Raw genomic sequence first — 26,985 nt, forward strand, 5'->3', positions numbered from 1 at the left:
TAATGATTTATATCTAATTTTAAAAATAAGTGAGTTCGGTGGAAATATTAAGACATTTCACAGTTTTGTTTTAGATATGTTACACCAGCGTAACGTAACCTTTAAAATGGGTTTGAAGCCTTTTCATAATAACAACAAAAAGTTATACTAAGATATAAATTCAGAAGAGTTTGAAATAAACCATTTTCGTCTACTGGGAAGCATTATTTCAAGGGTTTATAAGTACAGAAGATTGTATTTTATATTGTATTCTGCTAATATTTTTTTTTTATTTAAAATGTCAACTCTATTTTATTTTATTATGTTCTGTTCTGTTCTATTCTTTTTTAGTGCTGTTGAATAAATGAAACACACACAGCATTACAGAGGCACACAAAACGTGAGGTATAAAATATAATTTGATTCATTTTCAAACATAGAATGTAAGATGCAACTGATGCAATTAATTATTGCATCTTTTTTTTTTTTTTTTTTTTTTTTTTTGTACTCTACTATTTACTAATTTCTACTATTAGTGCCCAAGAAGCATTTGGACACACTGACCAAAAATTAAAATAGGAATGTTTTTGCAAGATAATATATAAAAGGATCCAGCATTTATATAAAAGAAAGACAAGCACATAACATTTGTATTTTATTACTTTATTTTGTTCAGAAATATATCTATTACAGAAGCAAAATTGATTCGTTCACATTGACTTTTAGCTTAATGGGTTAAACCACATTATAGGGTTATACTTTGAAATAATATCTAACTCTAATATATAATAATAAGCGCAAATAATACAAAATCAGTATTTTGTGTGAGAGATGGGGGTAAGGCAAAATAATTTATAAAGTATTGTGACACTAATATATCTTCAGAAATATTTTAACAAAGAGCATTTTTGACAAGTAGTACTTGATACCTGGGTTCAAAATTACTCCAACGTGACCCCAAGTCTTAAATTGTAATTAATTAATTATTGCAATGAATGTGTATTTTAGGCAAAACATTTGGAAAGCTTTGATCCCTTAAAAACTATGTATTTTAAAAAAGAAATTGTCACAGTAATGTCTCTTATTGGTAAAAATGGAACCAAATTCATTATGAAGGTGCATTATAAAGGTCAAAATAAACAGTATAGTTTTTGCATCAAAATGTCAAGTTTATTTAGCAAAAAATTTTTGGGGTGAAATTTACAATCAATTTTTGCCTGAAAAATGCAATCTTTTCTTGTTGGCCTACAGCTATAAATTCTTTTGCTTACCCAGCATGAAACATGACCTGGGTTTTACCGATTTTAACTGTTTCCAATATTAGCACATGGTAATGGTTCAGAAATGGCTCCACATGGCAGTGATTTGAATTCCACTCTCACCGTTTTATTTGGCTTTAATAAACACTCATAATAAACAGATCAGAGGCAATAAATACCAGGGGTGGACTCTAGTTACTGGGCCATAAAGTGCTGACCAGCAAACAAAATACACGAATGAATGAACGAATGAACAATTCAACTGACAGCTTCTGAAGCAGAGGCGGAACAAGCAGCGAGACGGAAATGACGTGAGGGTTTCGTCAGCTGTATGTTGATGTTGTGTGGCAACAGCGGACCGAGGGACGGAAGACGGTTTGTTTTTGTTCTGTTATCCGCCGTTTTTACCCTCAAAACCGCCTCGTATTGAATTAAATTCGCTCCGGGGTGACAGGAGCGCGTATTACGACTTAAAAGACGCTCAAGTTTAAATGTTCAACCGCGTTTAGAGTCGTTAAAACGGACACCCTCCCTTCCTGAACGGTCATGACGATCCTGCCGAAGAAGAAGCCGAGCTCATCGGTCGGTGTGTCTGATCACCCCGATGACACCGACCGCCGGACCGGATCCGACCCGCACCCTCACCAGCACCAGCACTCCCACGGGGTCCGGCCGGGTGCGAGGCCCCGCGCTTCCCCGCCACCCTGGTCATATCAAGCCGCTCCGCCGCCGTCCAGAGACGACAGGCGCACTGAATCCAGCTCCCGGCCGCAGCAGGCCTCTCCTCCGCCGGTAGGGTCCGGGTCTCCGGTCGGCCCGGGGGACGCCACGGGGATGGCGTGCGTGTCCGGGGGTCGGGCTGAGCTGTCAGGAGGGGTGGGCTGTGGAGGTGGGATGGGAGGGTGCTGCTCAGGGCCTGGGCTCAGTAAGAGGAGGAGACAGGCGACCTGCTCCGGTGGGGTGGCCGGTGGAGGGACCGGACCCGGGGCGACGGGGGGAGGAGGCGGCGGCGGCGGCGGTGGAGGAGGAGGAGGAGGGGGTCCCAGTCCCGAACAGGAGGAAGGAGCCGGGTATAACAGTGAGGATGAGTATGAAAATGCTTCCAGACTACAGTCAGAGGACCCAGCGACTGTTGAACAGGTATGTGGACGGATGATGTCATCTCACAACCATAGACGGCATGTTACATTTTGATTTGAAAATATTGCACGTGTTCTGACACGGCTAAGACACTAGGATTGATAGATGAATAAAAAGAAAAAAACGGAACAGTGGTGAGTTGGATAGATGGATGGACTGACAGCTTGGTACATAGACTGTCAAATAAATAAACAAGCAGGTAGGCAGACAGACAGACACATACGGAATAGTTACAGAATGATGGATAGACTAGACATAGATGGATAGATGTACAGATAGATAGATTTATTGCGGATGGATAGAGAGAAAATCAGTTTGGAAAAATATACAAATAGGCAGACTGATAAACAACTGACGTAGATATTGATTGTATAAGTGAATATGCATAATGTTAGTGACATCAGATGACATGATAAATTATGAAAGACAGTTTTATGTGCTGTGCCCTGCATTAATTGCTTTGTGTCTCAGTATAGAGATGTAATACATGTTTTCCATTAGACTTCACTCAGCATGCATTGTATTACGGATGCAGAGCTTTGTCTGGGCAGGAAACAAGTGTTTTTAAAATGATACGAGTAAACGGCATTTTTTTTAAGAAGAGAGGGTTATTCTTTAAAGTAAATTGAAATCAAACCTCACATATTTATTTTCTAGTCATATTGTGATAGGACATAAAATCTCTCAATATTTTTGCCATGTCATATGGTATTTATCACAATATTCATTTACTTTTTAATGGGGAAGAAAACGCTTTCCACATGCTAGTTTGACTTTGAGAAGAAATTAAAGCATTACTTGTTTGTTCACTTTTTGTTTTTAAACTTTTAAACTTATTTTTCCCAACAATTCGTGCTTTCCATTTTTTGTTTGTTCGTTTTATTCTGTCTCTAATTAAATGAAAGAATAAGCAATTTATTTAATATTCTAATATGCAATCAAATGAAAATGTAACAGTTAATTAAAAACGTAGCATTTTAATCTTTTGTAACATAAGATGCATGCACAACAAAACTGTATGAATTAAAATATGAATGATAAATATCTTATGTCTTAGATATATAAATAAAATATTAATAGTGAAAGTGCAATGGGTTGCAAATTGTTCGTGTTGACTGTAATGCTTTAACTATAATGGCTCAAACATTGTTAGCTTTGTACTTCAGATTAATCTTGAAATTAATTTTTTTTTTTTTTAAATATACTCTCATAAATGTATAAACACTTTGGCTGTGAAATATATTGTTTGAAACATGGCTTGGGTTTTCTAACATTTTTAACAGTTATTTCCATGACTTTGTTCTCTCAATTTTAATAAAACATGTCTTGTTAGACAGAAAGAGAGACTGATAATGAGATATTTGACCTTTAAATAAAGCTGTTTAGTCGACATTTGTATGGATAATTCATTTTAGATTACCAGTGGAATATTTAGGATGGGTTTTCATTTTTCCGAATAATATCTGAACAATTTTACTTGGAAAAGTTTTCTTATATAATACAAATTATAAGCAATTATGCTTCTAATTCTTATTTTAGACCTGTTGTTTTTTTTATTTTTTTTTATTTTAAGTTGATGAAAAGTTGCACACCACAGACCTTATTTTACTCAAAAATCTAAAACATGATTCCAAAAACCCATTAGGATTTCCAGAGGGAACCAGTGGTTCAAATGCTAATTTTCTTCTGGGTTTCTGGACTTCAAACTGAACTGGGCTGCATTTCCCAAAAGCACCATAAGCCTAAATAGATCTTAGAAACAACTGGTGTGATTATTTCTGAAATCTTTTGAGAAACGCAACCTGTTTCTCATAATCGAACCTATCTTCGCTCACGCATTGCTCATTGTTTATAAATCAAATTTGGTAAATCAAGATGACCTTATTTGTCTAGGAGTTTTGATGCTGCTGGTTGCATAAAAACGCAATCTTCTCTGTGATGCTCTTGACAACTTTAGATGTGCAAAATAACTGTTACCAACAATAACTTTCTCATTAGAAGTCTGTCTGTTTATCGAGCGCATTATAATGAACTCCCACTGTGTCTTTTCTGAAATTCTGCCTCTGTTACAGCAGGAACACTGGTTTGAAAAAGCACTCCGGGAAAAGAAAGGATTTGTCATCAAAAAAATGAAGGAAGATGGTGCCTGCCTCTTCAGAGCTGTTGGTAGGTACATTATTAACCACCTGATGTTCACTTCAAGTCAAAAGATTTAGTAGATGTTATCTAATTCACCTACTGACCATCATCTAAAATGATCTGATATCTATAAGCATCAAATACCCAGAAGACCTACTACTTTTAGATAAATGTACCGTCACAAAAATATTATATCTCACAATTCATGTGCTTAACTTAAAGGAAAACGCCTTTGTTTTTCCATATTCCGGTATGTTCTTCCCTTAACGTAGACAATACATATCTCTCCCGTAATCGCACTAGCACTAACAGCCTACATTACAGAGAGGAATACAAAGGGGAGATTAAAAATATAAAAATTATATATATTTACGTATGTATCCACAAACAAAAAAAGCAAGTAGAAACATTTTCTAACCTTGTGTTAAAGTCCCAATTAAAATAATAATGTTTATTATCAGAATAATATAGTAAACGCCACTATGTTAGCGTTTAGCTTAGCTACATTCATTCTTTAGGATCCAAAGCAGTGATTATTTTAAAAACCAACAAACGCTTCCACGTTTTCTCTATTTGAACTTGTCTAGTTACACGAGTAAGTATAGTGACGCAAAATAAAATGTGCCGGATAAAAAAGATAACTATAATAAATGGCGCAAGAGCACTTCACAGCACAGTAATATCATCAATCCTGAAAACATGGATGTTGGTTGTATTGATGCAAGTGAGAGGGAGAGGGGAGTTTTTAGGGAGTTTACATTATAGTTACTTATTTTTATCCGCTTAGAAAACCGCCACATTTTATTTTGTGTGACCATACTCACTCGTGTAACTAGTCATGCAGCCGTCTTTAAATAGGGAAAATGTGGAAGTGTTTGGTGGCTTCTAAATTTATCCCTGTTTGGATCCTAAGGAATGGTTGGAGCTAAGCTAAACGCTAACATAGTGGCGCTGCCCGCTAGAGCGATTAGGTTCACGCACGAGATGGAAGAGATATGTGTCAATTCCTCTTGTTGAGGGAAGAATTTAGTGGAATATGGAACAATTATGGCATTTTATTTTAACCTTTATTTTTCCATTGTGCCAAATTTAATGACAATATAATCTGGTTTTATTTGATATGATTTTCTTTAGAAACACTCAGAATCGGAAAGGCATTTTAAATATTTTTTTAAGAAGTTTCTAATGCTCAGCATTTATCTGAATCAAAAATATAATATAGTAATATTTTGAAACAGTATTACAATTTTAAAATGATTACTTTTATTTTAAATTTAAATTTTAAATATTTTTTAATTTATTTTAAAATGTAATTTATTCCTGTAATGCAAAGGTGAATTTTCAGCATTATTGCTCCAGTCTGCTGTGTCACATGATCCTTCAGAAATCATTCTATGCTGATTTGCTGCTCAAGAAACATTTATTATTATCAGTGTTCAAAACATTTTATTTATTATTATTATTATTTTTTTTACATCTGATTATTATCTAGACATTTTGTTCACAAAATTCCATTAAAAAATTATTTTTATTTTTATTTACAATACACTGTGTAGTTATCACTTGTTGCATAAACATAGTCATACAGTGGCAACAATATATAAAACTATCACTTAAAATGATTGTATAAATGCATAATGTGCGAATGTTTTTTTTTTTTTTTTTTTTTTTAATAATAGTAGTTCACTGCATACGATCCATTAAGCTTAATATGAAATCAACATGGGCTATTTTAAATTTCTTAATTTATGTTTATGCTTGACTCAACTCTCTATATAACAGTAATGTACATGTGCCTGTTGAGTTTCTGAGCAGCTACCAGAACTTCCCTCTAGGTGGCGCAACTCCTCAACATATCTTAAGGGTTCTGCAGAGTACTGTGTGACACCATAATATAAAAGCAGTGTTGTATTACATTTCAGTTTCAGCTTGTAAGGTGTTTTTTTTTTTTTAATAGCCCCAAATTTTGACTTTTGTTTTTGTTTCTTGAATACGAGTTAACTTTCTCAAGAGGTGTCCACTATATTACACAGATATTTAAACACCATTTAAACTATTCAGGGTGTTATGTTACACTCAAGCCACTATGGACATTCACCTTTGACCCGTCGAACATAAACATAACTGATCAAAGTGATACCCTTAATTTTTATTAAGGTATTTTTCATGCATATTTATAGTATGCTTTCTTAACCAGATAATGCACGTAGTTACTTTAGTGGCAGCCATACATTCAAGTGCATACCTATTTATTAGGATTTCTTTTCTTTTAAAATATTTAGCTACTGTCCCTGAAACCACCATTGAGTGGCATCTTACCCCGTTTCCTTTTTCATTCTCTCTTTCATGTCTCTCTTTCCTTCACTTGCTCTTTTTATCCTCTCTCCCTTGCACACACGCATTCAGTTTAATAATTTTAAATAATTAAAAAAGGACAGAGGTCCTCGTGTGAGTTTTCCACCGGATTTGATATGCGGGCATGTGATGTGTTGACCTACATGAAACATTCCCATCAGGGACACTGTGCCACAGTTCTTGCACCGCAGGTGTGAAACTATCCATCTCCAAACAATCACTCGAGTCAAACAATACACGTTATATAACTGGCCCGATGGTAATAAGGTTCTCACAGTCGGTGGGATCATGATAACCCATGGTAGGATAGTTTCATACAGGAGGCTGTTGATTTGACGTAATAGATATGAATGCCTATTATATTTTTGTGAAAGAGCGCGTTGACTTATGACAAGTTTCTTACTTCTGAAATGTACCTTTACATGGTCATTTTATGCCCACTCGTTTTCTTTTTTTGAGTGATCTGTCCTTTTAAGGCTTCACTAATGCTGTTTCATTTAGAGAACCAAAGCAGTATCAAAACTGCTCCTTATAGTGGCGGCTGAAGTGAGACTTGGTTATATTTGGTTTATATTTTTTAGAATTATGTTATTGCTCTTAATTTGGGGTCGGCACGGAACACTCTTAACTGTTGAATGCTTTTATTGAAAAAACAAAAAAACAAAAATGATTTCCCATGATTTGTCTGTTTACTTATTATACTTTAATGCCGTATGCTGACAGGTTGTTTATGATTTTAAGATTGTTCTCATCACATAATCAGTTCTGTCAACAAGGCAGAAACAAAACAGATGTCTGCTATCAGATTTTGCCCTTATTTTTCTCGTCAACCTCATTGTTTTGTTGCTGTTTTGGTTCTCACATTATGAAAAGATTGGGTCAGGAGAGCACCGTTTAATTCCCATGATTATCTCTATTATAATCCTGTTATCCCATGTCTAAACAACCTTACATTACCGCTTAACTGTTTGGACATAAAATGGGTAGAAAGAAGTCTTGCTTATCAACACTTGCTTACGGTGTTTATCAAGATGACATTTATTTGCATTAAATATTATTACACTTTAAAACTGCCATTTTATCTTTCAGCATATTTTAAAATGAAATGTATTCCTCTGCTGCAAAGCACAATTTTCTGCATCATTCCTCCAATCTTCAGTCTTATATAATTCTTCAAAAATCATTGTAATATGCTGATTTGCTGCTTAAGAATCATTTCTCATTATTATTCATGTCAAAAACGGTTGTGCTGCTTCGTATTTTGGTGGAAATCATGATACATCCTTTATTTCAGGATTCTTTAAAGAATAGAAATGAAAAAAAAATGCATTTATTAAAAATATACATCTTTTGTAACATTATAAATGCACGTTTATTGATTTAATGCACACAAAAAAAACCTCCTGACCCCAGAATTTTGAATGTTGAAACCGGTTTTTTGCAACTCATAGTTTGGTGGTAATCGGCTAGATGTAGAAAGCATCACTAATAGGAGAATAACATGATTTCTGCATGTCACCTTCAACTCTCTATGACTCTGGATTTTGTAATAATTCAGCTTCCTTTGTTAAACACAGCTAAACATTCATAGTTCATAGTTTGCAGTAAGGAGACTCGTGGCGCTAGCGTGCAAATGCTTGTGCAGTGTTTGCAAATTGGTTTGCAAATGATTTTCCAAGGTATTTTATCTCACAGAGGTTTATATCCTGAGGTCTGTTCAATGGTAATTTGTGGTGGTGTTATAGTTGAAAGCCAATTGAAAGTTTGGACGAACCTTCTTGTCCTTTATTAGTATTGGATTCCATCTCATATATTATCCACTGGACATTCTTGGAAAAACGTTGTGAGCTGCGTCCCGGGAAGCTTTTAAACAGTATTGAAGAATTGTTCATACATTTATTGACTTCTTTTTTGCAGTATCAAGCCTACATCTTGTTTTGCCCTTGAAATTTTTGACCCTTGATCACAAAAAGAGTCTTAAGTTGCACAGGTATATTTGTAACAATAGCCAAAAATAAGTCGCATGACACGCATTTATCAATGTTTATGCCACAAATCATTGGGATCATAAGTAAAGATTTTGTTCCATGAAGATATTTTGTACATTTCTTTACATAAATATATTAAAACATAATTTTTGATTGGTAATATGCATTGCTAAAGACAGCCTTAAAGACAGTTTTCTCAATATTTAGATTTTGCATCTTCAGATTCCAGATAGTTATATTTTGGCCAATGTTGTCCTACCAAACCATACGTCAATGGAAAGCTAATAGTAAAATTTATCATTTTTTATGGTCCTGGTTTTGGACTGGTTTTATGGTCCCGGGTCACATTTATGCATTTATATCCAAAGTCACTTAGAATAAAAACAGAAGAAAAAAAGCTGCACATGTGCCTCCAATTTCTATTTGTCTACTAAACTAATTGTGCATTCAAGCAGAAGATTTAAGTCATTTATGATCATGAGAGACAGATTATGTCCAAACATTCAACAGGTAAGTATCAACCCAATTGTAGTGAATGAAGGAAAACAAGTGGAAATGATGAGTGTCCATTGGCTGAGTTTCTCATCAGACCCATCACGTTTCACCGCATCACGGGGGAGTACGTTTCATTTTTACAAGAAAATGAGCGCTAATATGGACGCATGCTTCCACAAAGACCTGTGCCTGCTGTTTGATAGTGAGAAGTATGCTGCTGAGGTTTCAGTTTTTCTCTTACAAAGAAAAACTTTCAAAAGGTTTTGTGGTTTCACACATTAGCTGTTGGATTGGCTGTCTCGAGTTGAATCCTCCAATCTACAATTTTCAACAACTGTTGTAATGTCCCCGCTTTAGTGTGGTTTCATAGAGCCACAGCCTAATTTGAAAAAACAGTTTTGTTGTGAATCACCAAGTCTGAATCACCACATCCTGGCCAAAAGTTTGCAGTTATTCTGTGCTGCAGTAATTGTTGTGCAGGGTTTCGTGTTGGGAATGCGCTTCTCCTTTATGATACGTGGGAAACGGTGTCATGTGTTAGATCCCTGCCCTAGCTCCCAGCATTCGCTCTCCTTTCCAGTGCTGCTCTGCTGGTTATCCAGAGCACCGCCCCTCTTTCCAGAGCTCGACCTGGTCTTTAGTGAACGGGGAAGCAGTTGACACCATTACCAACACACACACTGGCTGTTTGCTCTCAGGAGTGGGGTGACCTGACCCAGCCAGCTAAACAAACATTAATTAGGCTCTTCAAAACAGCTTAACCAATGTAGTTTTCGAACTTTGGCTCAGACGTCCGATGTGAATGCTTGTCCGCAGGACAGCAGGTTAAAAGGTGCAGATTCTTGTACTGTAACGAGAGACCATTTAAATGCTTTATTTTTCCAGTCGTCCATTGAAGATTAGGGTTACGCGGTGGATCGTAATCCTACACTGAAGGAAGCTGAATGTTTGTTCGAGTAACAGTGTACTTATTTGTTTTTGGCTTGAATTTGCACATTTCTTCCGAAGTGCAGCAGTGCCGGCTGTGCATTTTATCAAAGACACCCTCTTTCCAGGCAAATTTTGATATTTGATATAAATATGTGGACTGACCTTACCACCTGGACTGTAACAGTCTGGCTGTGACGTGAAGTTTGCTAGAGGTTTTGTATTTGAATAAATATTCAAAAAGCATAGTTATGGCTCCAAAATCTGATTGGATGAGTAGTTGTAAAATACCTGATATGAGTGCACTTTTAACATAATTTGAATTTCGTACTAATACTGTCTTATCTACAGTTATGCTAATCATTTCTTTACAGAATAATTGTCTGCACTAGAAAAATAATTGCAAATGTTGTTGTTATTGTTAACTAGAACTATTAAACATAGTTTTTTGTAAATTAAATATAAATATTAGATGAAAACTTAACTTCATTTCAAGTCACATTTCAGTACTGCTAACTACTGCAATAAAAACCCATTAAACAGAAATACATATTTTAAAAAACTTAAAATGACAAAACCACATAACAAAAATACTAAAATTTAAACGTAAAGGAATAATATACAAAACAACTATATCAACATACAATATAGTAAAACAGCACTTTTGGAGACGGATGGTGATCACTAGATATGGTTCAGGTGTTCAGTCAGTTTGTTTATTTTTTCAAATCTCTAATCATAAGTATCAGTAATAGTTGAAGCTATGTTTGGCTCTGCAAGCACCGCTAATAAATGCAATTGTTTATTAAACATTGTTGTAATTTACTATGTATTGCTGTTTGGTAAAAGTTTAGCTGTAACACTGTGGTTGCTCAACCTTCTTGCTTTATTTTAACGCTTTCCAAGAATGTTTGCATATGGTATATCAACAAAACCTTTTTATATGCGTCATCTAGGCTTTTTTTTTTGGTCCACTCCATTTCCCTAGAATTTAGTTTAAATATGTGTACTTCCTTCTGTCAAGTCAGCTGTTGTTTTCACTTTCCCCTTAAGCAGGGTGCTATTTCAGGAACAGACATTATTTTCTCTGATCTATCTGAGGCGCCCTGGTAGACGCAAGGCTAAGAACAGCCTCACCTGAAGCAACACTAACCTCTACCTCACATGGCTGAATCTGCATGTGAAAATCCCCATTATATGCAAAGCGCATTCCATTGTAAGCCCCGTTTATTTTCCCCTGCACGCACTGTGGGATCTTTTCCAGATACCTGCTTCTGTAGTAAACAAAGCTGTCAGTGCCCTGCCATGAACCTCTGACAGACAGCTCGGCTGCATTCCTTTCGTTTTGCAGTTCGTCATCTTGTTGTGATTGTAAAGCAGATGCCACAAATGCCATAACATGATTTGACAGAGCGGGAAATGTGAAGGTGTGGCTAAAATTCCTTTCTCCCAGATTCATTGGTGCCGTCTACCCACCTTGCCCTCGGGTAAAGGGCAGTTCACCCTAAAATGACTTTCATTGCATGCATAAGGAACAAACATAAGTGGTGTCCCAAATAATGTACTGTGCACTTAGGCGATGCACCGTGTTCCCATCCATCTGGTTGATTAATTTTATAAGGGTGTTTTGTCCTCCAGCATCAGAGTCTGATAGTCTTTGCTCTTTGTTATGTCAGGAAAACTGTAACAGTTGAGTGCATGAAGTGTTTTTTTCGGTTAGGCTAATTAAAATTATGTCATTAAATAATCACACTGATGTTTTTCCAAACCGTAAGGCATTCGTTCATCTTCGGAACATATATTAAGATATTTTTGATGAAATCGGAGAGCTATGTGACCCTCCATAGACAGCATTTCCAGGGCCAGAAATACATCGGTAACACAGTCCATGTGACATCAGTAGCTCAACTTCAGTTTTGTGACGCTACAAGAATAATTTTTTTTTGCTCAAAGAAAACGAAACTAACGTAATTTACAAAACCGTTCTTCTTCTCCTAGTTACATTTTCCGCCATTTTAGATTAGTCAAGAAAGCCTTTTTATGTTTGTTTTTTACACTGCACATGAATGTAATCTGCGGTTGTTTACACCTATGGGAAAACAAGTGTATGCGTAGTGATACTGTCTAAAATGGTGGAAAACATAATTCGGGGGAAAAGAATGGTTTAGTAAATTGTTACTTTTGTTTTCTTTGCACAAAAAATTAATCTACTAGCGTTATGGACTTCGTTACCAATACGTTTCTGGATATGGGATCATTTCAGTTGTGTTGCTGTCTATAGAAGGTCAGATAGCTCTCTGATTTCAGCAAAAATATGTTAAATTGTGTTCTGAGAATGAGTGATGGTCTTACGGGTTTGGAACGACATGAGGGTGAGTAATCAATAACAGAATTTTCATTTTGGGCTGAACTAACCCTTTAAGTTGCTTGAAGTGTGCTTTTAATTTTATTATACTACATAATTGCAAAGATAATGTCAGTTGGGTTGAAATGATGTGAAGTTTATTTTCATTTAGAGGTGAATTATCATCTTAAACTCCACTACTGATTTGAACATTGGACGTTGCTAAAAGTTGAAGTAATGAATTTTAAGCTTACATAAATCTTCAGATCAGTCACAAGAGGGTCAACGCACTGGATATTTGTGAACGTGAAACGTGAAAAGCACAGGTCAGCTTTTAACTATCTGGTCAAGCATATTATTCAACTGCCAGACATCATGTACTGTGGCAAACATGGAGCAAAGTTTGAAGCCTTGCTGGAATCATGGGTTGCTAGTAGATTCCTTGTCGTTACATTGATTCTAGGACAGGAAAGTACAGGTTTCAACATATGCACCACTCACGTAACAGCTTTTTATAGTGCTTGGTTTCTAAGAGACGGGAAATGGTCTAGAACTTGAGGATGTTGACTAGCTTGATCCAGCGTAAACCAGCAAGTCTGACGATGCACTGTAGAGCAAAAGTCAAGGAGCATATTTCGATTGATATATATCGCAAATGTTGTTTATAATATCAGTTTAACCAAAAACCGTTTGGTTGTAAAATCGTTTCAATCGCTTGACTTGCAGACAGCGATTGTGATAAGACCGTCTGCCCCCTTTTACTTAGTTTTCTCGGTCGTAGCTGCGTCGTGAACTTTTGCACATCTGGAAGGCAGATGCTCAGCAAGTCTCCAACTTTCACCTAGACACCACCAAGAGCTGCATCTTCTCTTGCCAATGTACAGAAAACATTGTCATCGCCATCTCTTGGTGTCATTTATTACAAAACCAAGCTGTTGATGAAATCACACAGACGCATAATTCAAGTCTGGAGTTTACACTGGGTTTTCAGTGGTCGTCTATGACCTGCATGGAGTGTGCCAGTAGACAGCATGCCTGGTTGCAATACAGTCTCGTGAGCATGAATGAGTGTATTTGACCGTCGGTGTGTTTCTGGAGCAATAGTAAACTCTGTGTTACTCAACACCCTCATGATCAACGTCTGACTTTTCTGGTACTAATGTAACTCAGTTCAGTCCGTGCATAAGCCATTATTCAATATCTAACTGTACTTCCTTGGCTATGGAAAGCACAGGGTGTACTTTAAAAATATGTTTGTGATCTGATCCCACAACGCACTTGGGAATCAATACGCATTGATCTATATGATCATAATCTTAAGTTGAAAGCGTATTGTGGCTCCACAAATAAGTGAACAGAACACACTGTAGTCAATAAGGCCACTGAGTAGAGTTACCTTTGGGCCTGCTGTAACTGGTGTCTGTTTTTAGAGTGCTGCATCGATTCATTTGTTTGAAGAGCGTGTTTACTGATCGGCTGTTGAGGTGGACGTGGCCTGTCAAATGATCTTATGAGCAGTTGGAGTCAAGGAGCATACAGGAGTGCAGGTCAGAGCGGTGACCTCAGCTCTTTCTGGATGAACTCTGCAACTCATGTTCCACACGGTCATATTTGGAGACGGGGCAACAAAGTTTAATGATGTAACTATTGTAAGAAAATCTGTTAAGTCATGGGTGAAAGACAAAAAAAGGTTAAGGCATAAAAACAATAAGTATAGCACTGCTGCAAATTTTTATTGTTTTGCAAAAAATAAGTTTTATTTTAATTTAATTTGACTGCATTTTTGTTTCTCAGCAAAAATAAATATAATAAATTATTCCCTGAGACGCCCTCTAAAATGTCATTCAGCGTAACAATCTTGTCAGGTATATTTATAACAAAAACTAATTTATGACAAATTACTTTCACCCTAAAATGTTAATTAGTTGTAATTCTACATTTTAAAAAAAATGCAACTACACATTGTAAACGCTGTTTGAGTGGGAATTGAAAAATGTATATTTTCCTTTAGAATTGCTTTCATGACAGCATTGACATGAACAAAACCTGATGATCATGTTCTTCAGCATGACTGGGATTTGCTTACGTTTAGTCATAGAAGTTCATAATCTTAAGAATTTCTTCTTCATTTTTCCTTAAACTTTAGATGTTAAGATGTTCAATTTGGTCTTATATTTTCAACCCCATTAATTTGGTATAAATTGCTGCTGTTGTTTACACTGAGCTGTCATTTCGTTTTGGCAGTTTCTTTTCAGAGCGTCCATGCTGTTTACATACGACACGTTTCCTCCTGCAGAAATACGTGAATGAAGCTCCTAAACTTGCGTAGGGTGTGTAAAGTTCCTGGGAATCTTAAATTCGATTCTTCTAATTCAGTTCATTGTGATGTCACTGCGGCCCTGCTTTTTGAGGATAAACCTTATCGTTGACCGCCAGACCTCAAAGGCAGGTCTAAGCTCTCTCTTGTAAACTAGGCCTGCCCCTTTCTAAGAATCAAGACACTATCTTGTGACCTCATCATTAGTGGAAGTGAGCTTGTGGTTTTGCTCTTGCTCTGTGGACCTCTGCTCTTCTCTTTTCTCATGAATTCTATCAGTGGCAATGCTCATTCGTGGTAGACCTACCCAGCGGATTGCGCTTTTTTTATTCACTGCCGATCTTCTCATCAGCATGTCCGCTGGCTGCGGAGAGGTCAACCACTCGCTTTTAGTGTTGGGAAATGACCTATTGCAGGGTGATCGTTGTGGTGGGCTATATGTGTTTTCGTTGCAGTTGAGACACAGTTATGTGGATGTGAACAGTAATGTTTGCCCAATGTTCTATGTTTGTTTGCATGACCAGAATAAAGAAATTGTATTTCAGAGATTATTAAAAATTAATCTATACTGCAGTATTGTATTTTATCTGTTAGAAAGACTATTAACACAATTAACAACAAAAAAAAATGAGTGCAGGCTTTTATTGAGTCTTGATGCATTAACAGTCAAGACCTATGATATTACAAAATATTTATATTTTAGATATATGCTGTTCTTTTGGACTATACTAGTGTATAATTATTTTAGTATTGAGGAGTACAACTGTTTCAAAGATTGATAATGATAAGAAATGGTTCGTGAGCATCAGATTATCTGAATCAGGTGTGTAAGTTAGGGAGACATGCAAAATGTGCAGAACTGTGGACCCCTAGAAAAAAACCACTGGTCTAGACCTTGTTTTACTTGGCAGTCAATGGGACAGTCACAAGCATCTCGGTTTCATCCAAAATATCTTAAATTGTACTCCGAGGGCGAATTAAGCTTTAGGAGTTTGGTACGACATGGGGTAAGTGATTAATGACCAAATTTTCATTTTGAAGTGGAGTATCCCTTTAAAACGGGTAAGGGCATCCTGAGTGTGAATGCTGGTTTGAAGACCTTTCCCAATCCCGCTCCCACTTTTTTCCCACTCCATTACCTGTCATCTCTCATCACTGTCCGCTCTTAATAAAAGCAAAAATAATTACCTAAAATATGTTTCACAACATCTATTAATTGTACTTTCTTTTGTACTAATCAAATAAATGCAGTCCGTTTGGGTCACCACAGTTGGCCTCTCGTCACTTTTACTTTTCATTGTTCGCTTTCAAGATAAGAAGCTTCTTTCAGAAACATTTTAAAAATCCACACCATTCGCAATCTTTTGAACAATATTTTAAAAGTGGGCACTTTTGACTGGTCTTTGGGCAAAAACTTAGTAATGCTACTCTGAACAACCCTGGAAACATCCTAGAAACCACTCAGATCACCTTAGTGAATTCTGGGAAGTTGGAAACCTTTTATATTGTCTGAATAAGTATTTATTCAGGTGTGCAAAAAACCACCGCCAGTGATGCTTGGGATGCTTGCTATGTGGTTTCTATTTGGTTAATTATTGAGCCTTATAAATGTAAGTTTGGTCACCTGTAAAAAAGTAATAACAAACCTCTCAGTGTGTCATGTTACATTTATTCATGTCTATAGCATGGTTCAGGATTGGCATCATTTACTCACCCTCATGTCAGTCCAAACCTCTTTGTTCATGAAATAAGTCAGTGTGGTTCAATTGTGTTTGGACCCAACAGTCTTCAAGATTTCTTTTGTGTTTCACAGAAGAAAGACTGTCATACCGGTTTGAAGTGACATTAGGGCGAGTAAGTGATGACGAACATTTTATGCGTAGTACCCCTTTGAAGTTAACAGTTCTGGAAAACCCTTAACTTGTAGTCTAAATGTTTAAGATGCAATTTAGGTCAACATATACTCAAGGAAATGTTTTTCCTTACTACTCCTCACTGTTAGTACATGCAAAACTTCTAGCCGAGTTCAAGGCCCCACGTGGCAGCACCACTATAGTAAAGTTGTTTGTTATTCAAATTTGGGCTGAAATCAGGAAAAAAAATGAAGGCAGGTGTTTATCATCACACATGAGTCAGAATAATGCAAAGGAGCGAAGGGAAATCCCTGACTCTCCCCCGCAGCACCCACTAACAACGGGTCTGATTATCCACTGCACCGTGCTGTAATGAATGGAAAGGGTAAGACAGATGGAAATACCAACAACAGGCCAAATGGGGAACCAAAAGCAGACCGAATCTACTCCTGTGTTTGAGCTCAGATCTTCCTGCAGTTTCAAATGGCAAGATCCTGATTTTCACAAATGAACCTGTGTCTAACAAGTCCACTGAAACAATTTTGAAAAGTAAAAAGTTTCATTGTCCTAAATGCTCATTTTTACTTGACCAAACAATTAGCAGTGGCTTCAGAACTACATTGTAGTGTTGCGCCAACAGCAGTCGCCTTCAAATTAAAAGCTCTAAGCATTTATAAAAGGACAGACCTAGGGAGTGACATCTATAGCTAGCTTGTGAAAACAACACGGACCTGCCAGAAAATGGCAACTATTGTTCTTGCTGGGAACAGAACGACAGGTTCTTTCATATCAAATTAATTTCCTAAGAAGTACAGAGCGTTCAGGCAGTGCCAATTGCGGAGCATATTAGCAGCGATGAAGAAGTTTTTGCTGTAGGATATTCGACTAGACATTGAACTAAACCAAAGTTTCTCCACCAACAACATCCTCTTTCTCAAACCCTACACTACTGTATCAGATAACGTTTAGGCATAACGTTTAGGCCTCTTCGGGGAACTAAAAATGTGCAAGTGTCTTTAAATAAAGCACCTGTATTGGTGTGTGTGTTTGAACTTTCATTTAAAGCTTGTTTTTTTTTTAGTGAAGCGAGCGCAACTTCCTCAGTCTGTTCAGAAGTGTCACAACAGAAGTAGGCCGATACTGCGAAAGAGGAAATTGACTAAGAGATTCTGAGAATCTTTGCGGATAGTGGTCATGTGACTAGCCGGAATGAGCTTTGAGGCTAAGGCTTATTTGCATATCACTGCTTTTGAAAGGAAAAGGTGTCGGCCTCTGAGCGGAGCTCATACGCCTGTTTGTTTACATCGGTACCATATTTGGGCCCCTTCTCTTGCTTTTAGTCACTCGCAAATAGATAAAGCCCGCCAAATGTGGCGTTTGTGGAATGAAACATGTAGTCTTGCACGCATGCATGCATTACAGAATTTGCCTGTCAAACCCCTCAAGATTACTCAGTGGTTATACTTGCACTATAAGATGTTAAAAACGTCATGCAGCTACAATAACTAACATATTATGTTCTAAACGTGAAAACATACATGAAACTAAAATAAAGTTGACTGAAAACTGCGTGGCTTGAAATAAATGCAAAAATGGCATTGTGTACTTTGTTACGTAAGTAAATCAATTTTTATTTTGCAGAGACGCTTCGAGAAATTGAAGAAAGTGCAATAAAATGTTATTAACTGTTGTAAAATAAATGCATGCAAAGATCATGGTGTTTATTTGCAAATAACCCTGGTTTCATCATATTTTTACAGCTGATCAGGTTTACGGAGACCAAGATATGCACGAAGTTGTCCGCAAACATTGCATGGATTACTTGGTATGTGATGTTCTTTGGGATCTTCAGAGTGTACAAAACCTGATCGCTTTATAATTAAATTCATGCTTTCTGTATGATTTTACTTGCAGATGAAAAATGCAGATTACTTCTCAAACTATGTGACAGAGGACTTCACTACGTACATCAACAGAAAGAGGAAGAACAACTGTCATGGAAACCATATTGAGATGCAGGCAATGGCAGAGATGTACAATCGGCCAGTGGAAGTTTATCAGTACGGCACAGGTCAGTTGAATTTGCATTACAGCATCAATAAAATTTTATTACACTATATACCATCATGCAAGTACCTTAATAAATAGCGATGACCAATTTGAAAATTCTTTCATGGATTTATTGGTATTGCAAGGAATTATATTTACATGCATAATGTTTAACAGCCTTCGTGGTGATGCATATTGCTATTATACTGATGCTTAAGTAAATCTTGTTCCTTGTATTCCGTTTCTAAATGTTATTTTGATGGCCTCTTTTAGAACCAATCAACACGTTCCATGGCATCCATCAAAATAATGACGAGCCAATCAGAGTTAGTTACCATCGGAACATTCACTACAACTCTGTAGTGAATCCCAACAAAGCCACAATTGGAGTTGGGCTCGGACTTCCTGCCTTCAAACCTGGAGTGGGTATCTGCAACATATATACATTTTTCTTTTTCTAAAATGAGCATTATTATCGGACTCCTATGTGTAGGTTCGGTAATTTTTTACTGGACCTATGCAGAGGGGCATATCGAAAATGCTCTTTTTAGAAGAAAAATTCAGACGGAACTCTTCATATATAAATAAATGATTGCCAATCGATTAATCGCATCCAAAATAAACTTTTTGTTTGTATAGCATATGCATGTGTACTGTGTATATTTATTATGAGTATGTATACATGTATAAATAATAAATATACGCAGTACACGCATATATATATATATATATATATATATATATATATATATATATATATATATATATATCATGTAAATAACTTTTATTTTGCATTTGACAGCACTAAAAATAAGTAACAGATTGTTTCTTTTTGTAAGACTTTTAGTAAGATGGTGTGATCTATTAATGAAGAAGTTTTTTTTAAAGTATCGTTTAGGTGAGATTATCTGGTGATTGCGACTGTCCTGGATTTTCAATGTGAAATATGCTAATTGCCCTTGTACTTTGGTGTTACTATTGTCTGTGTATTCCTGCACGTACTCCTCCGTCTGCTTGTGCAAGAACAGTTAAATTTTTTTAATGCAGTAATGACACGCATTTTCTATTCAGGAATGTTTAACAAAGTCATTGTGGGTTTGTGAATTAGGAAGTCTACTGAAAACAGTGTCTCGTCCGATTGTTCCTCCCATTCACTCAGGCAGTTCCGTCAGCTGATCCGGAGTCTGAATTTGGCCACAGTCGTCATCAAAGCCACAAAGAGACAACAAAGTGTGACCCGCAGTGTCCCGTTTCCCAGACTGCTCTAGGGGGGAAACATTCCACACGTCGGTGGTTTTGGGGGAGCCCTATTAACAGCACACTGTTTTGTTTACGTGCCACATGCCTTGTGATAATTTAAGCCGGGCAGATCAAAGACAGATCATGCCTTCCTATCAAAAACAGAGCAGCGGTCTGTGTGTGTGTGTGTGCTGGAGCTCTCTGACTAATTTGTGCCTGAAAGGGAACGCTGATGTGAACATTTCCATTATCACTCTCCTAAAGAATCGATCAATAGCTTTGTAACTTTACCAACGTGAAGGTAACATTGTCCAGAAAAGCAGATTTTGCTGGAGGAAATGCTTCATGCTGTTAAAAAGTGTGTTATTTCAGGCGTTCGACGTGCATCGAGATCTTATCCTCCTAGAGCTCCCCCATATCGCGGTCAGTTAGTTTAGTATAACAGTCTGTCCAGACAGGGAATGAGCCACTGTCCGGACACGGACGCACTGTTCCGGAGCAGAGGACATGTAGCACAGCAAGAGAAAAAAATAAATGCACCTAAAAATTGTGGAACAGATACACAGCCCTGTTTATGACATATTGTTACCAGTTCAGGGGTCGGATTCACAAAAAAAGTTCCAACATGTGCAATCCTCCAGTTCTTATATATTTCCTCAAGAACATATATTTCCTTTTTTTCTTAAATGGAAATGAATACTGCAGAAAATCCATTCATGCATCAGTCTATCCATCCTTCCAGTTTTTAACCATTTATATTAAAGAGATAAAATAATTCACTACTCAATTCTGTGATTGGCCGATCAAAATCATTTATTAAAAAAAGGTCTTTATACTTTGCTCTATTTTTCTATTCAATGCGTTTTATTTATTATATTAGTTTAAAAATTCCTTGCTAAGTTAAGCTTACTGAGACATGTTAAAGCACTTGCAAATCACAGCTCTTTTGTTGATGTTGATTGCTTCTTTTGTTCTCATTTCTAAGTCACTTTTGATAAAAGTGCCTGCTAAATGTAAATGTATTGTTCATAATCCTAGATGTAAGCAGTTGCTGTCAAATGCGGTTTACTCAGTAAGACACCCTCTGTTTTAAGAGATGCATTCTGTATTTCTGAAATCATCACGCACACTTAAAGTGTTTCTTAAAAACGTATTTCTCAAATTGCGTGTAAAGGACAGTGCTTTCCCTGCTCCCACAAATCAATTCCTCTTCAGGGCTCTTGAGCAGAAAGCATTCGCACCTGTCACCTGAGGGCCGAAGCTGTGGCCTTTACCCCTCCTCTCTTATGAAGAAAATGACAAGCCGACGGCAACAGTCAGAATAAGCATAGGATACTAATTTAGTCAAATCCTGGCTTGACGGCAGTTCAGCTCAGACACCGTGTTTTATTTTTATGAAGACTCTCTCAAGATGGAGCATGTTAAATTTTTTACTGTTTCTGTTTTGCAATCACTCTATAGAGTGAAGAAAAAAAATTATTGTTTGTTGATAGACATTGTTTTAAATGTCTGCTTCTGAATTGAATAGTAATTTTATCAAAGCAAACAAAAGATTTTAGAAAGTTTTTAAAATTGATTTTTTTTTTTTTTTACCTAAAATTTATCTTTTTTTGCTGTCTTGCACTCACTCTAGTGTGAACCAAAAAATCCATCATTGTTCTATCTATCTATCTATCTATCTATCTATCTATCTATCTATCTATCTTATCTATGTCTGTTTTGTCTTTCTTTACATCATTTTATTAATCCAGCCATCCAATTTTTAACGGTTTTCAGTTGTAAGAAAAGAGGCCAAAGTGTGACATAAGAGACAAAAATATGTTCCTGCGATGAAATGTCTTTCACCCACTTTTAGAAAATTATTTATTGCTTAATTTGCATATAAGAGAAAATGTTTCTCCATTCCCCACAAATTGACTCATCTTTGAGGTGCCTGAGCAGAAAACATTCTTACCTGTCACCCGAGGGCTAAAATGTAGCCTTTAACCCTACCCTTCTTCTGTATCTGTCTCTGTCTCTCTGCAGTTTGCAGACCAGTCACTCATGAAGAATGCCATTAAAACGTCAGAGGAATCCTGGATAGAACAACAGATGCTGGAGGACAAGAAGAGGGCCACGGATTGGGAAGCCACCAACGAGGCCATAGAGGAGCAAGTGGCCAGAGAATCGTACTTACAGTGGCTTCGAGATCAGGAGAAACAGGCACGACAGGTGTGGAACCTGCCTGATTTATTTCTAATCCTGCTAACTACCTAACATCATGTCTCATTCCATCAGTAGATGCATTTATATTCTAATCAACAGGATTGTCAGTAAGAGTCAGGTAGTTAGTCACAAAAACCTTTGGCGTCATAAAGTAATCACTGGTTCAGTGCTGATCGCATAGGAATGTTTTCAGAAAGTCACAAGTGAGCCGCGAAGAGTGCTCCGTCGTCAAGATACCTGCAGCCTGTGTGGTTTGCGTTTTCACACTTCTGCCAGCTTTAAAGAAGACCATTCTTCACAGAAGCTTCAGGCTTTCTTATAAATTGCTTCTTGAACTGACTGGCGGCAGCGTATCAGAAAGAAAGAAAATTTGTCATTTGACCTAAGCAGGCAAACGTGAACATTTTACACGAACCTGCTTTCCGTAAATGTCCTTGTATAAGAAGTTTGACTGTTTTGACAGACTTTGAAGATACGAAGTGCCTGTTCGCTTATCATTTGTGAATGGACGTGTTTGCTTTTATTGCTCCCTCAGCCTCGCAAGGCCAGTGCTACGTGCAGCTCCGCCACGGCTGCGGCCTCCAGTGGTTTGGAAGAATGGAGCGCCCGATCCCCGCGGCAGCGCAGCTCCGCCCCTTCTCCAGAGATTCCTGATCCTTCGCATTCGGACACACCGGCTAAGCCCCCCTTCCCGGCCGGAGCGGCCCTCGCACTATCCAAACCCCCATCACCCTGTGCACCAGGTCTGTTAGCAGTGTTTACAATAGGAACAGTCTCATTAAAACTATAGGTTTAACTGTGTGATACGTTTCCTCCGGCAAGCCAGTTTATAGGGTAAATGCCACATGATGCCCACGGACAATTAAACTGATTATAAGGAAGCATGTCAGAGTTGTATTTTACTTTTAAAGTCTAAAGGAATTAAATGAGAAATTATATTTGGCTCAAAGAAAGGCAGTTTAAATTGTGTTACGTACACTACTGTTAGAAATCTCTTATGCTCACCACGTCTACATTAGGTCAAAAATAGAGTAAAAGACTGTAATATTGTGAAATATAAAAATGCATTTATTTCTGTGATACAAAGCTGAATTTCCAGCATTTTCTTCTTTTTTTTATGAGAAAACCATAATCTTCCAGAATGATGTGACTAATTAACATTTATTTGAAATATAACTTTTTGTGAGATTAAAAAATGCCTTTATTTTGATCATTTTAAGTTAACAAAACTTGATCAAAAAGTTGTTTTTCTCCCAAAATCTTTTTGAGACACCTAACATATATATATATGTATATATATGTGTGTGTGTGTGTGTGTGTGTGTGTGTGTGTGTGTGTGTGTGTGTGTGTGTATAACATTTGTCAAAACCAGTATTACAGCCATTATTAAAGTAGTGTACAACTGTAATACATGCATATGAGACTAATAATGACATAAACAAATTATCTTTAATAATGATCATTAAGTAATTAAAAATAAACCCTCAAAACTAAATTGTTCAGACGGAATGCACTAATGACTATTTGTACATAAATATGCTTCATTTTAATATGGCTATGCAAAAAAATAACAACAAAAGCTTCTTTTATGCCATTTTTTTGTGTGTGGTCTTTTTACGAAATTCCCCCAAAAGCACTGCAGGAGAAGCCACAAGGATCTATGAACTTTAATCTTTCAAAATAAAGATTTCTTGTGTTCTGTCTCGCCGTTCAGGTCCCAGTAACCAGGCTTGCGTTGGACCAGACAGACCCACCTCGTCTTCTCTGGTGTCTCTGTATCCAGCACTGGGCTATCGGGCCATTATGCAAGAGATGTCCCCTACTGCTTTTGGTGAGGAAGTTAAATCGCGCCTGCCAGATCGTCTAGCTGTCCTGCCTGATTCAGTACGAAAGAATCCAGGGCTCAGGAATGCCATGTTATTCACAGCGCTTGCTCACCTTCCTCGTGCGTTTCACACAGCTTGAATCTGTGATGTGATCCACGTGATTCAGTGCGGAGCTGTATGAATTGCAGAAAGCAGCATATAAAGTTGTTATGTGCCGTTAAATACACTTGATTGCAGCTGAGTATCGGCACACCCCAGCCACGGTTGACATCAGCATAAAGAACATAAGACGGTATAAATAGGGAGGGAATGTTTTTGACAATTGTAACTCTTGTAATGGATATACATCAGTCTGAAAGGATGGACACACCTACACATTCTTTATTATTGCTGTTACGCACATTTGATAATAGTAACGGCTTTTTACGAAGTTCCTGTGTATGATGCACATTTGTTATCTGTTTTGCTTTTATAATATCAACAGCCTTAAAAATGCAATTTTTTTTTTAGACACTACTGGTCAAACGTTTATAATAATTCAACTCTTTTGCCCACCAAGGCTGAATTTATTTCTTAAAATAAAAAAACTGTAATATTATGAAATATTATTACGAGTTAAAAGATCAGTATTTATTTATTTCATTCAAATGTTCAAATGTAATTTATTCCAGTGATTCAAAAAGGCATTTTCTGCCTTCTCCAGCGTCACATGATCCTTCAGAAATCAAAGAGATTAATACTTTTATATAAGGGTATATTAAAGTAATCTAATTTAATGATAAAGACATTTACTCTAATGTTAAAAATCTACTTCAAATAAATGCTGTTCTTTTGAACTTCAAAAGATTCATTTAAAAAATACATCCCAAAAATGTTAAGCAACATAATTGAGCGGCAAATCAGCATATTACACTGGTTTCTGAAGGATCGTGTGAGACTGGAAATTCAGCTTTACGTCACAGGAATAAATTACATTCTCAAATATATTAAAATAAAAATAAGTTATTTTAAAATGTAATATTTATTTCATAATATTACCATTTTTACTATATTTTTAATTAAATAAATGTGTGCATAAGAGACTTCTTTCACATTAAATACATTTAAAAAAATCTTTTCACATTAAATACATTAAAAAAAATCTTTCACAAAAATCTTTTGACCTGTCTTGTGCATAATAGGCTGTGTTTTTATCTGTGTCAACAAACCATAATGTGTTTTTTTTGCTCTTGTTTTGCAACAGGCCTAACAGACTGGGAAGACGATGAGATATTGGCGTCCGTCTTGGCCGTGTCACAACAGGAATACCTCGACAGCATGAAGAAAAACGCCATGCATAGAGAACCTTCTCCAGACAGCAGTTGATAAAGGAGGGTTGAGGCACAATCTGCATCTGAAGCAGGAGGCAGATACATGGGGATCAAACCAGTCACATTCTCTCCACCATCATGCAGTTTCACATTGTCCTTCCTCTCCTTCCCCACTCATCCATCCATCCATCAGTCCATCACTGGCCTCAGCCATCCAGCAGTAATGGCCCATTGTTGTGATACTCACCTAACCACTCCTTTTCTTTCTCATACCATTCACACCATCATTGGACTTCTTTAGGTGCATGTGAAAATAAACATGACTGATATCATTATAGAAAACACGGGGAAACGAAAAGTTATTGAAAAAAAAGTCATACTTTATCCTCTTAATTAATTGATTAATATAATCTTGTTTTATTTTCTTGTTTGGGATGAAAATGCTCTTTTTTTTCTTGGAATAAAAAAAGAACTTTCTGAAGAAATATACTTATTTGTTGGCTTCCTTTTTGCACAGTCTTGATTCATATTTTTGACGTGCTCACTCACAAATGTGGAAACGGCTTTATTGAAGAATAAAGTTTCTGAATATTTGCCCGTGTAGAAATGTATGCAGCGACGAGGTCTGCAAGTCGAGTGTCTTGAATGGTCACTAGGACATTTGAGCCCGGCGAGGGCCTGAATATGAAGCGTTATCAAACACCATCGCTATTAGAGTTCCGTTTTTCTTGGTATAACATCATGGAGACAAAACCACATTCGATTTTGTAAATAGCTGATGTGGGACTGTCCCACATGCACAGAGCATGTTAAAGCATGAGTCATGCCCTTCAAACGGCCTAAGATCATCCCTATTTATATGTGCAGATGTGTGCAATATTTTGCTTAATGACTGTTCTTTCAACAACACATATCTACTTTATGAGTTTTTAAAATTACCAGCAACTAACCCAATAGTTACTAGTATCCTTAATCACTAGGACTTGTTACTTGAGTACTACTTCATTTCTCGATTCAGATTCAATCTGAGCGTTTAAGAAAAAAAAAGAGCACATTTTGCCATATTTTATTCTATATGCGGATCTAGGGATTTTTCTAGGGATCTATTTACCTGTTCCAGTTTTTCTAGTATTAGGTTTTTTTTAGTTTAGTAATAGGAAAATGTATTAACTGCTAGTATGTATTTTTGTTAGATTTGTACTTAATTATGAGACAATAATATCTGTTCAGTTTGTTACTTATCATTTGCATTTATCTCTAATAACTGCTTAAATTCTATTCTTAGCCTGTTTAGTGTTTTCGGAATGTTTTTTCATGTGTTTGAGAAACAGCTTGAATAACTTGGTGCATGAGTGAATTCAAAATTTTCGCGTTAAAAAAAATATCAAATGTATTCCCGTCATCGCGCGCGCGCGCCCTTTCTGAGGGACGTTGGGCGTAAGAGCCGGGGGGATTCTTAGAATTTTAACCACAGCTCGTTAATATTCATTTGTTTTAAATTTTCAGCGCTGTGATTGGCTGTCGTTTCAAAACAGTCCAAGCGTGTTGGCCGCGATTGGG

General features: G+C 36.8%; 1 protein-coding gene across 3 annotated transcripts; it reads left to right on the plus strand.

The window, feature by feature from the left end:
• The first annotated feature begins 1,382 nt into the window (after positions 1-1,382).
• On the plus strand, positions 1,383-25,915 carry otud5a (OTU deubiquitinase 5a). 3 transcript variants are annotated; one of them, XM_043247578.1, is made up of 9 exons: positions 1,427-2,378; positions 4,454-4,544; positions 18,557-18,621; positions 18,711-18,867; positions 19,119-19,267; positions 22,110-22,295; positions 22,825-23,032; positions 24,004-24,120; positions 25,359-25,915. In XM_043247578.1, exons 1-9 carry the CDS (start codon positions 1,785-1,787, stop codon positions 25,478-25,480), a joined length of 1,689 nt encoding a protein of 562 aa, XP_043103513.1. In that variant the 5' UTR covers positions 1,427-1,784; the 3' UTR covers positions 25,481-25,915. The 3 variants fall into 3 exon arrangements, with proteins under 3 accessions (XP_043103514.1, XP_043103513.1, XP_043103512.1); XM_043247577.1 differs by having other exon boundaries at positions 1,437-2,378; positions 4,451-4,544; positions 25,359-25,914; XM_043247579.1 differs by lacking the exon at positions 22,825-23,032 and having other exon boundaries at positions 1,383-2,378; positions 4,451-4,544; positions 25,359-25,497.
• The last annotated feature ends 1,070 nt before the right edge of the window (positions 25,916-26,985 follow it).

Source organism: Puntigrus tetrazona, chromosome 8 (genome assembly GCF_018831695.1).
Source record: "Puntigrus tetrazona isolate hp1 chromosome 8, ASM1883169v1, whole genome shotgun sequence".
NCBI classification, from domain to species: Eukaryota; Metazoa; Chordata; class Actinopteri; order Cypriniformes; family Cyprinidae; genus Puntigrus; species Puntigrus tetrazona.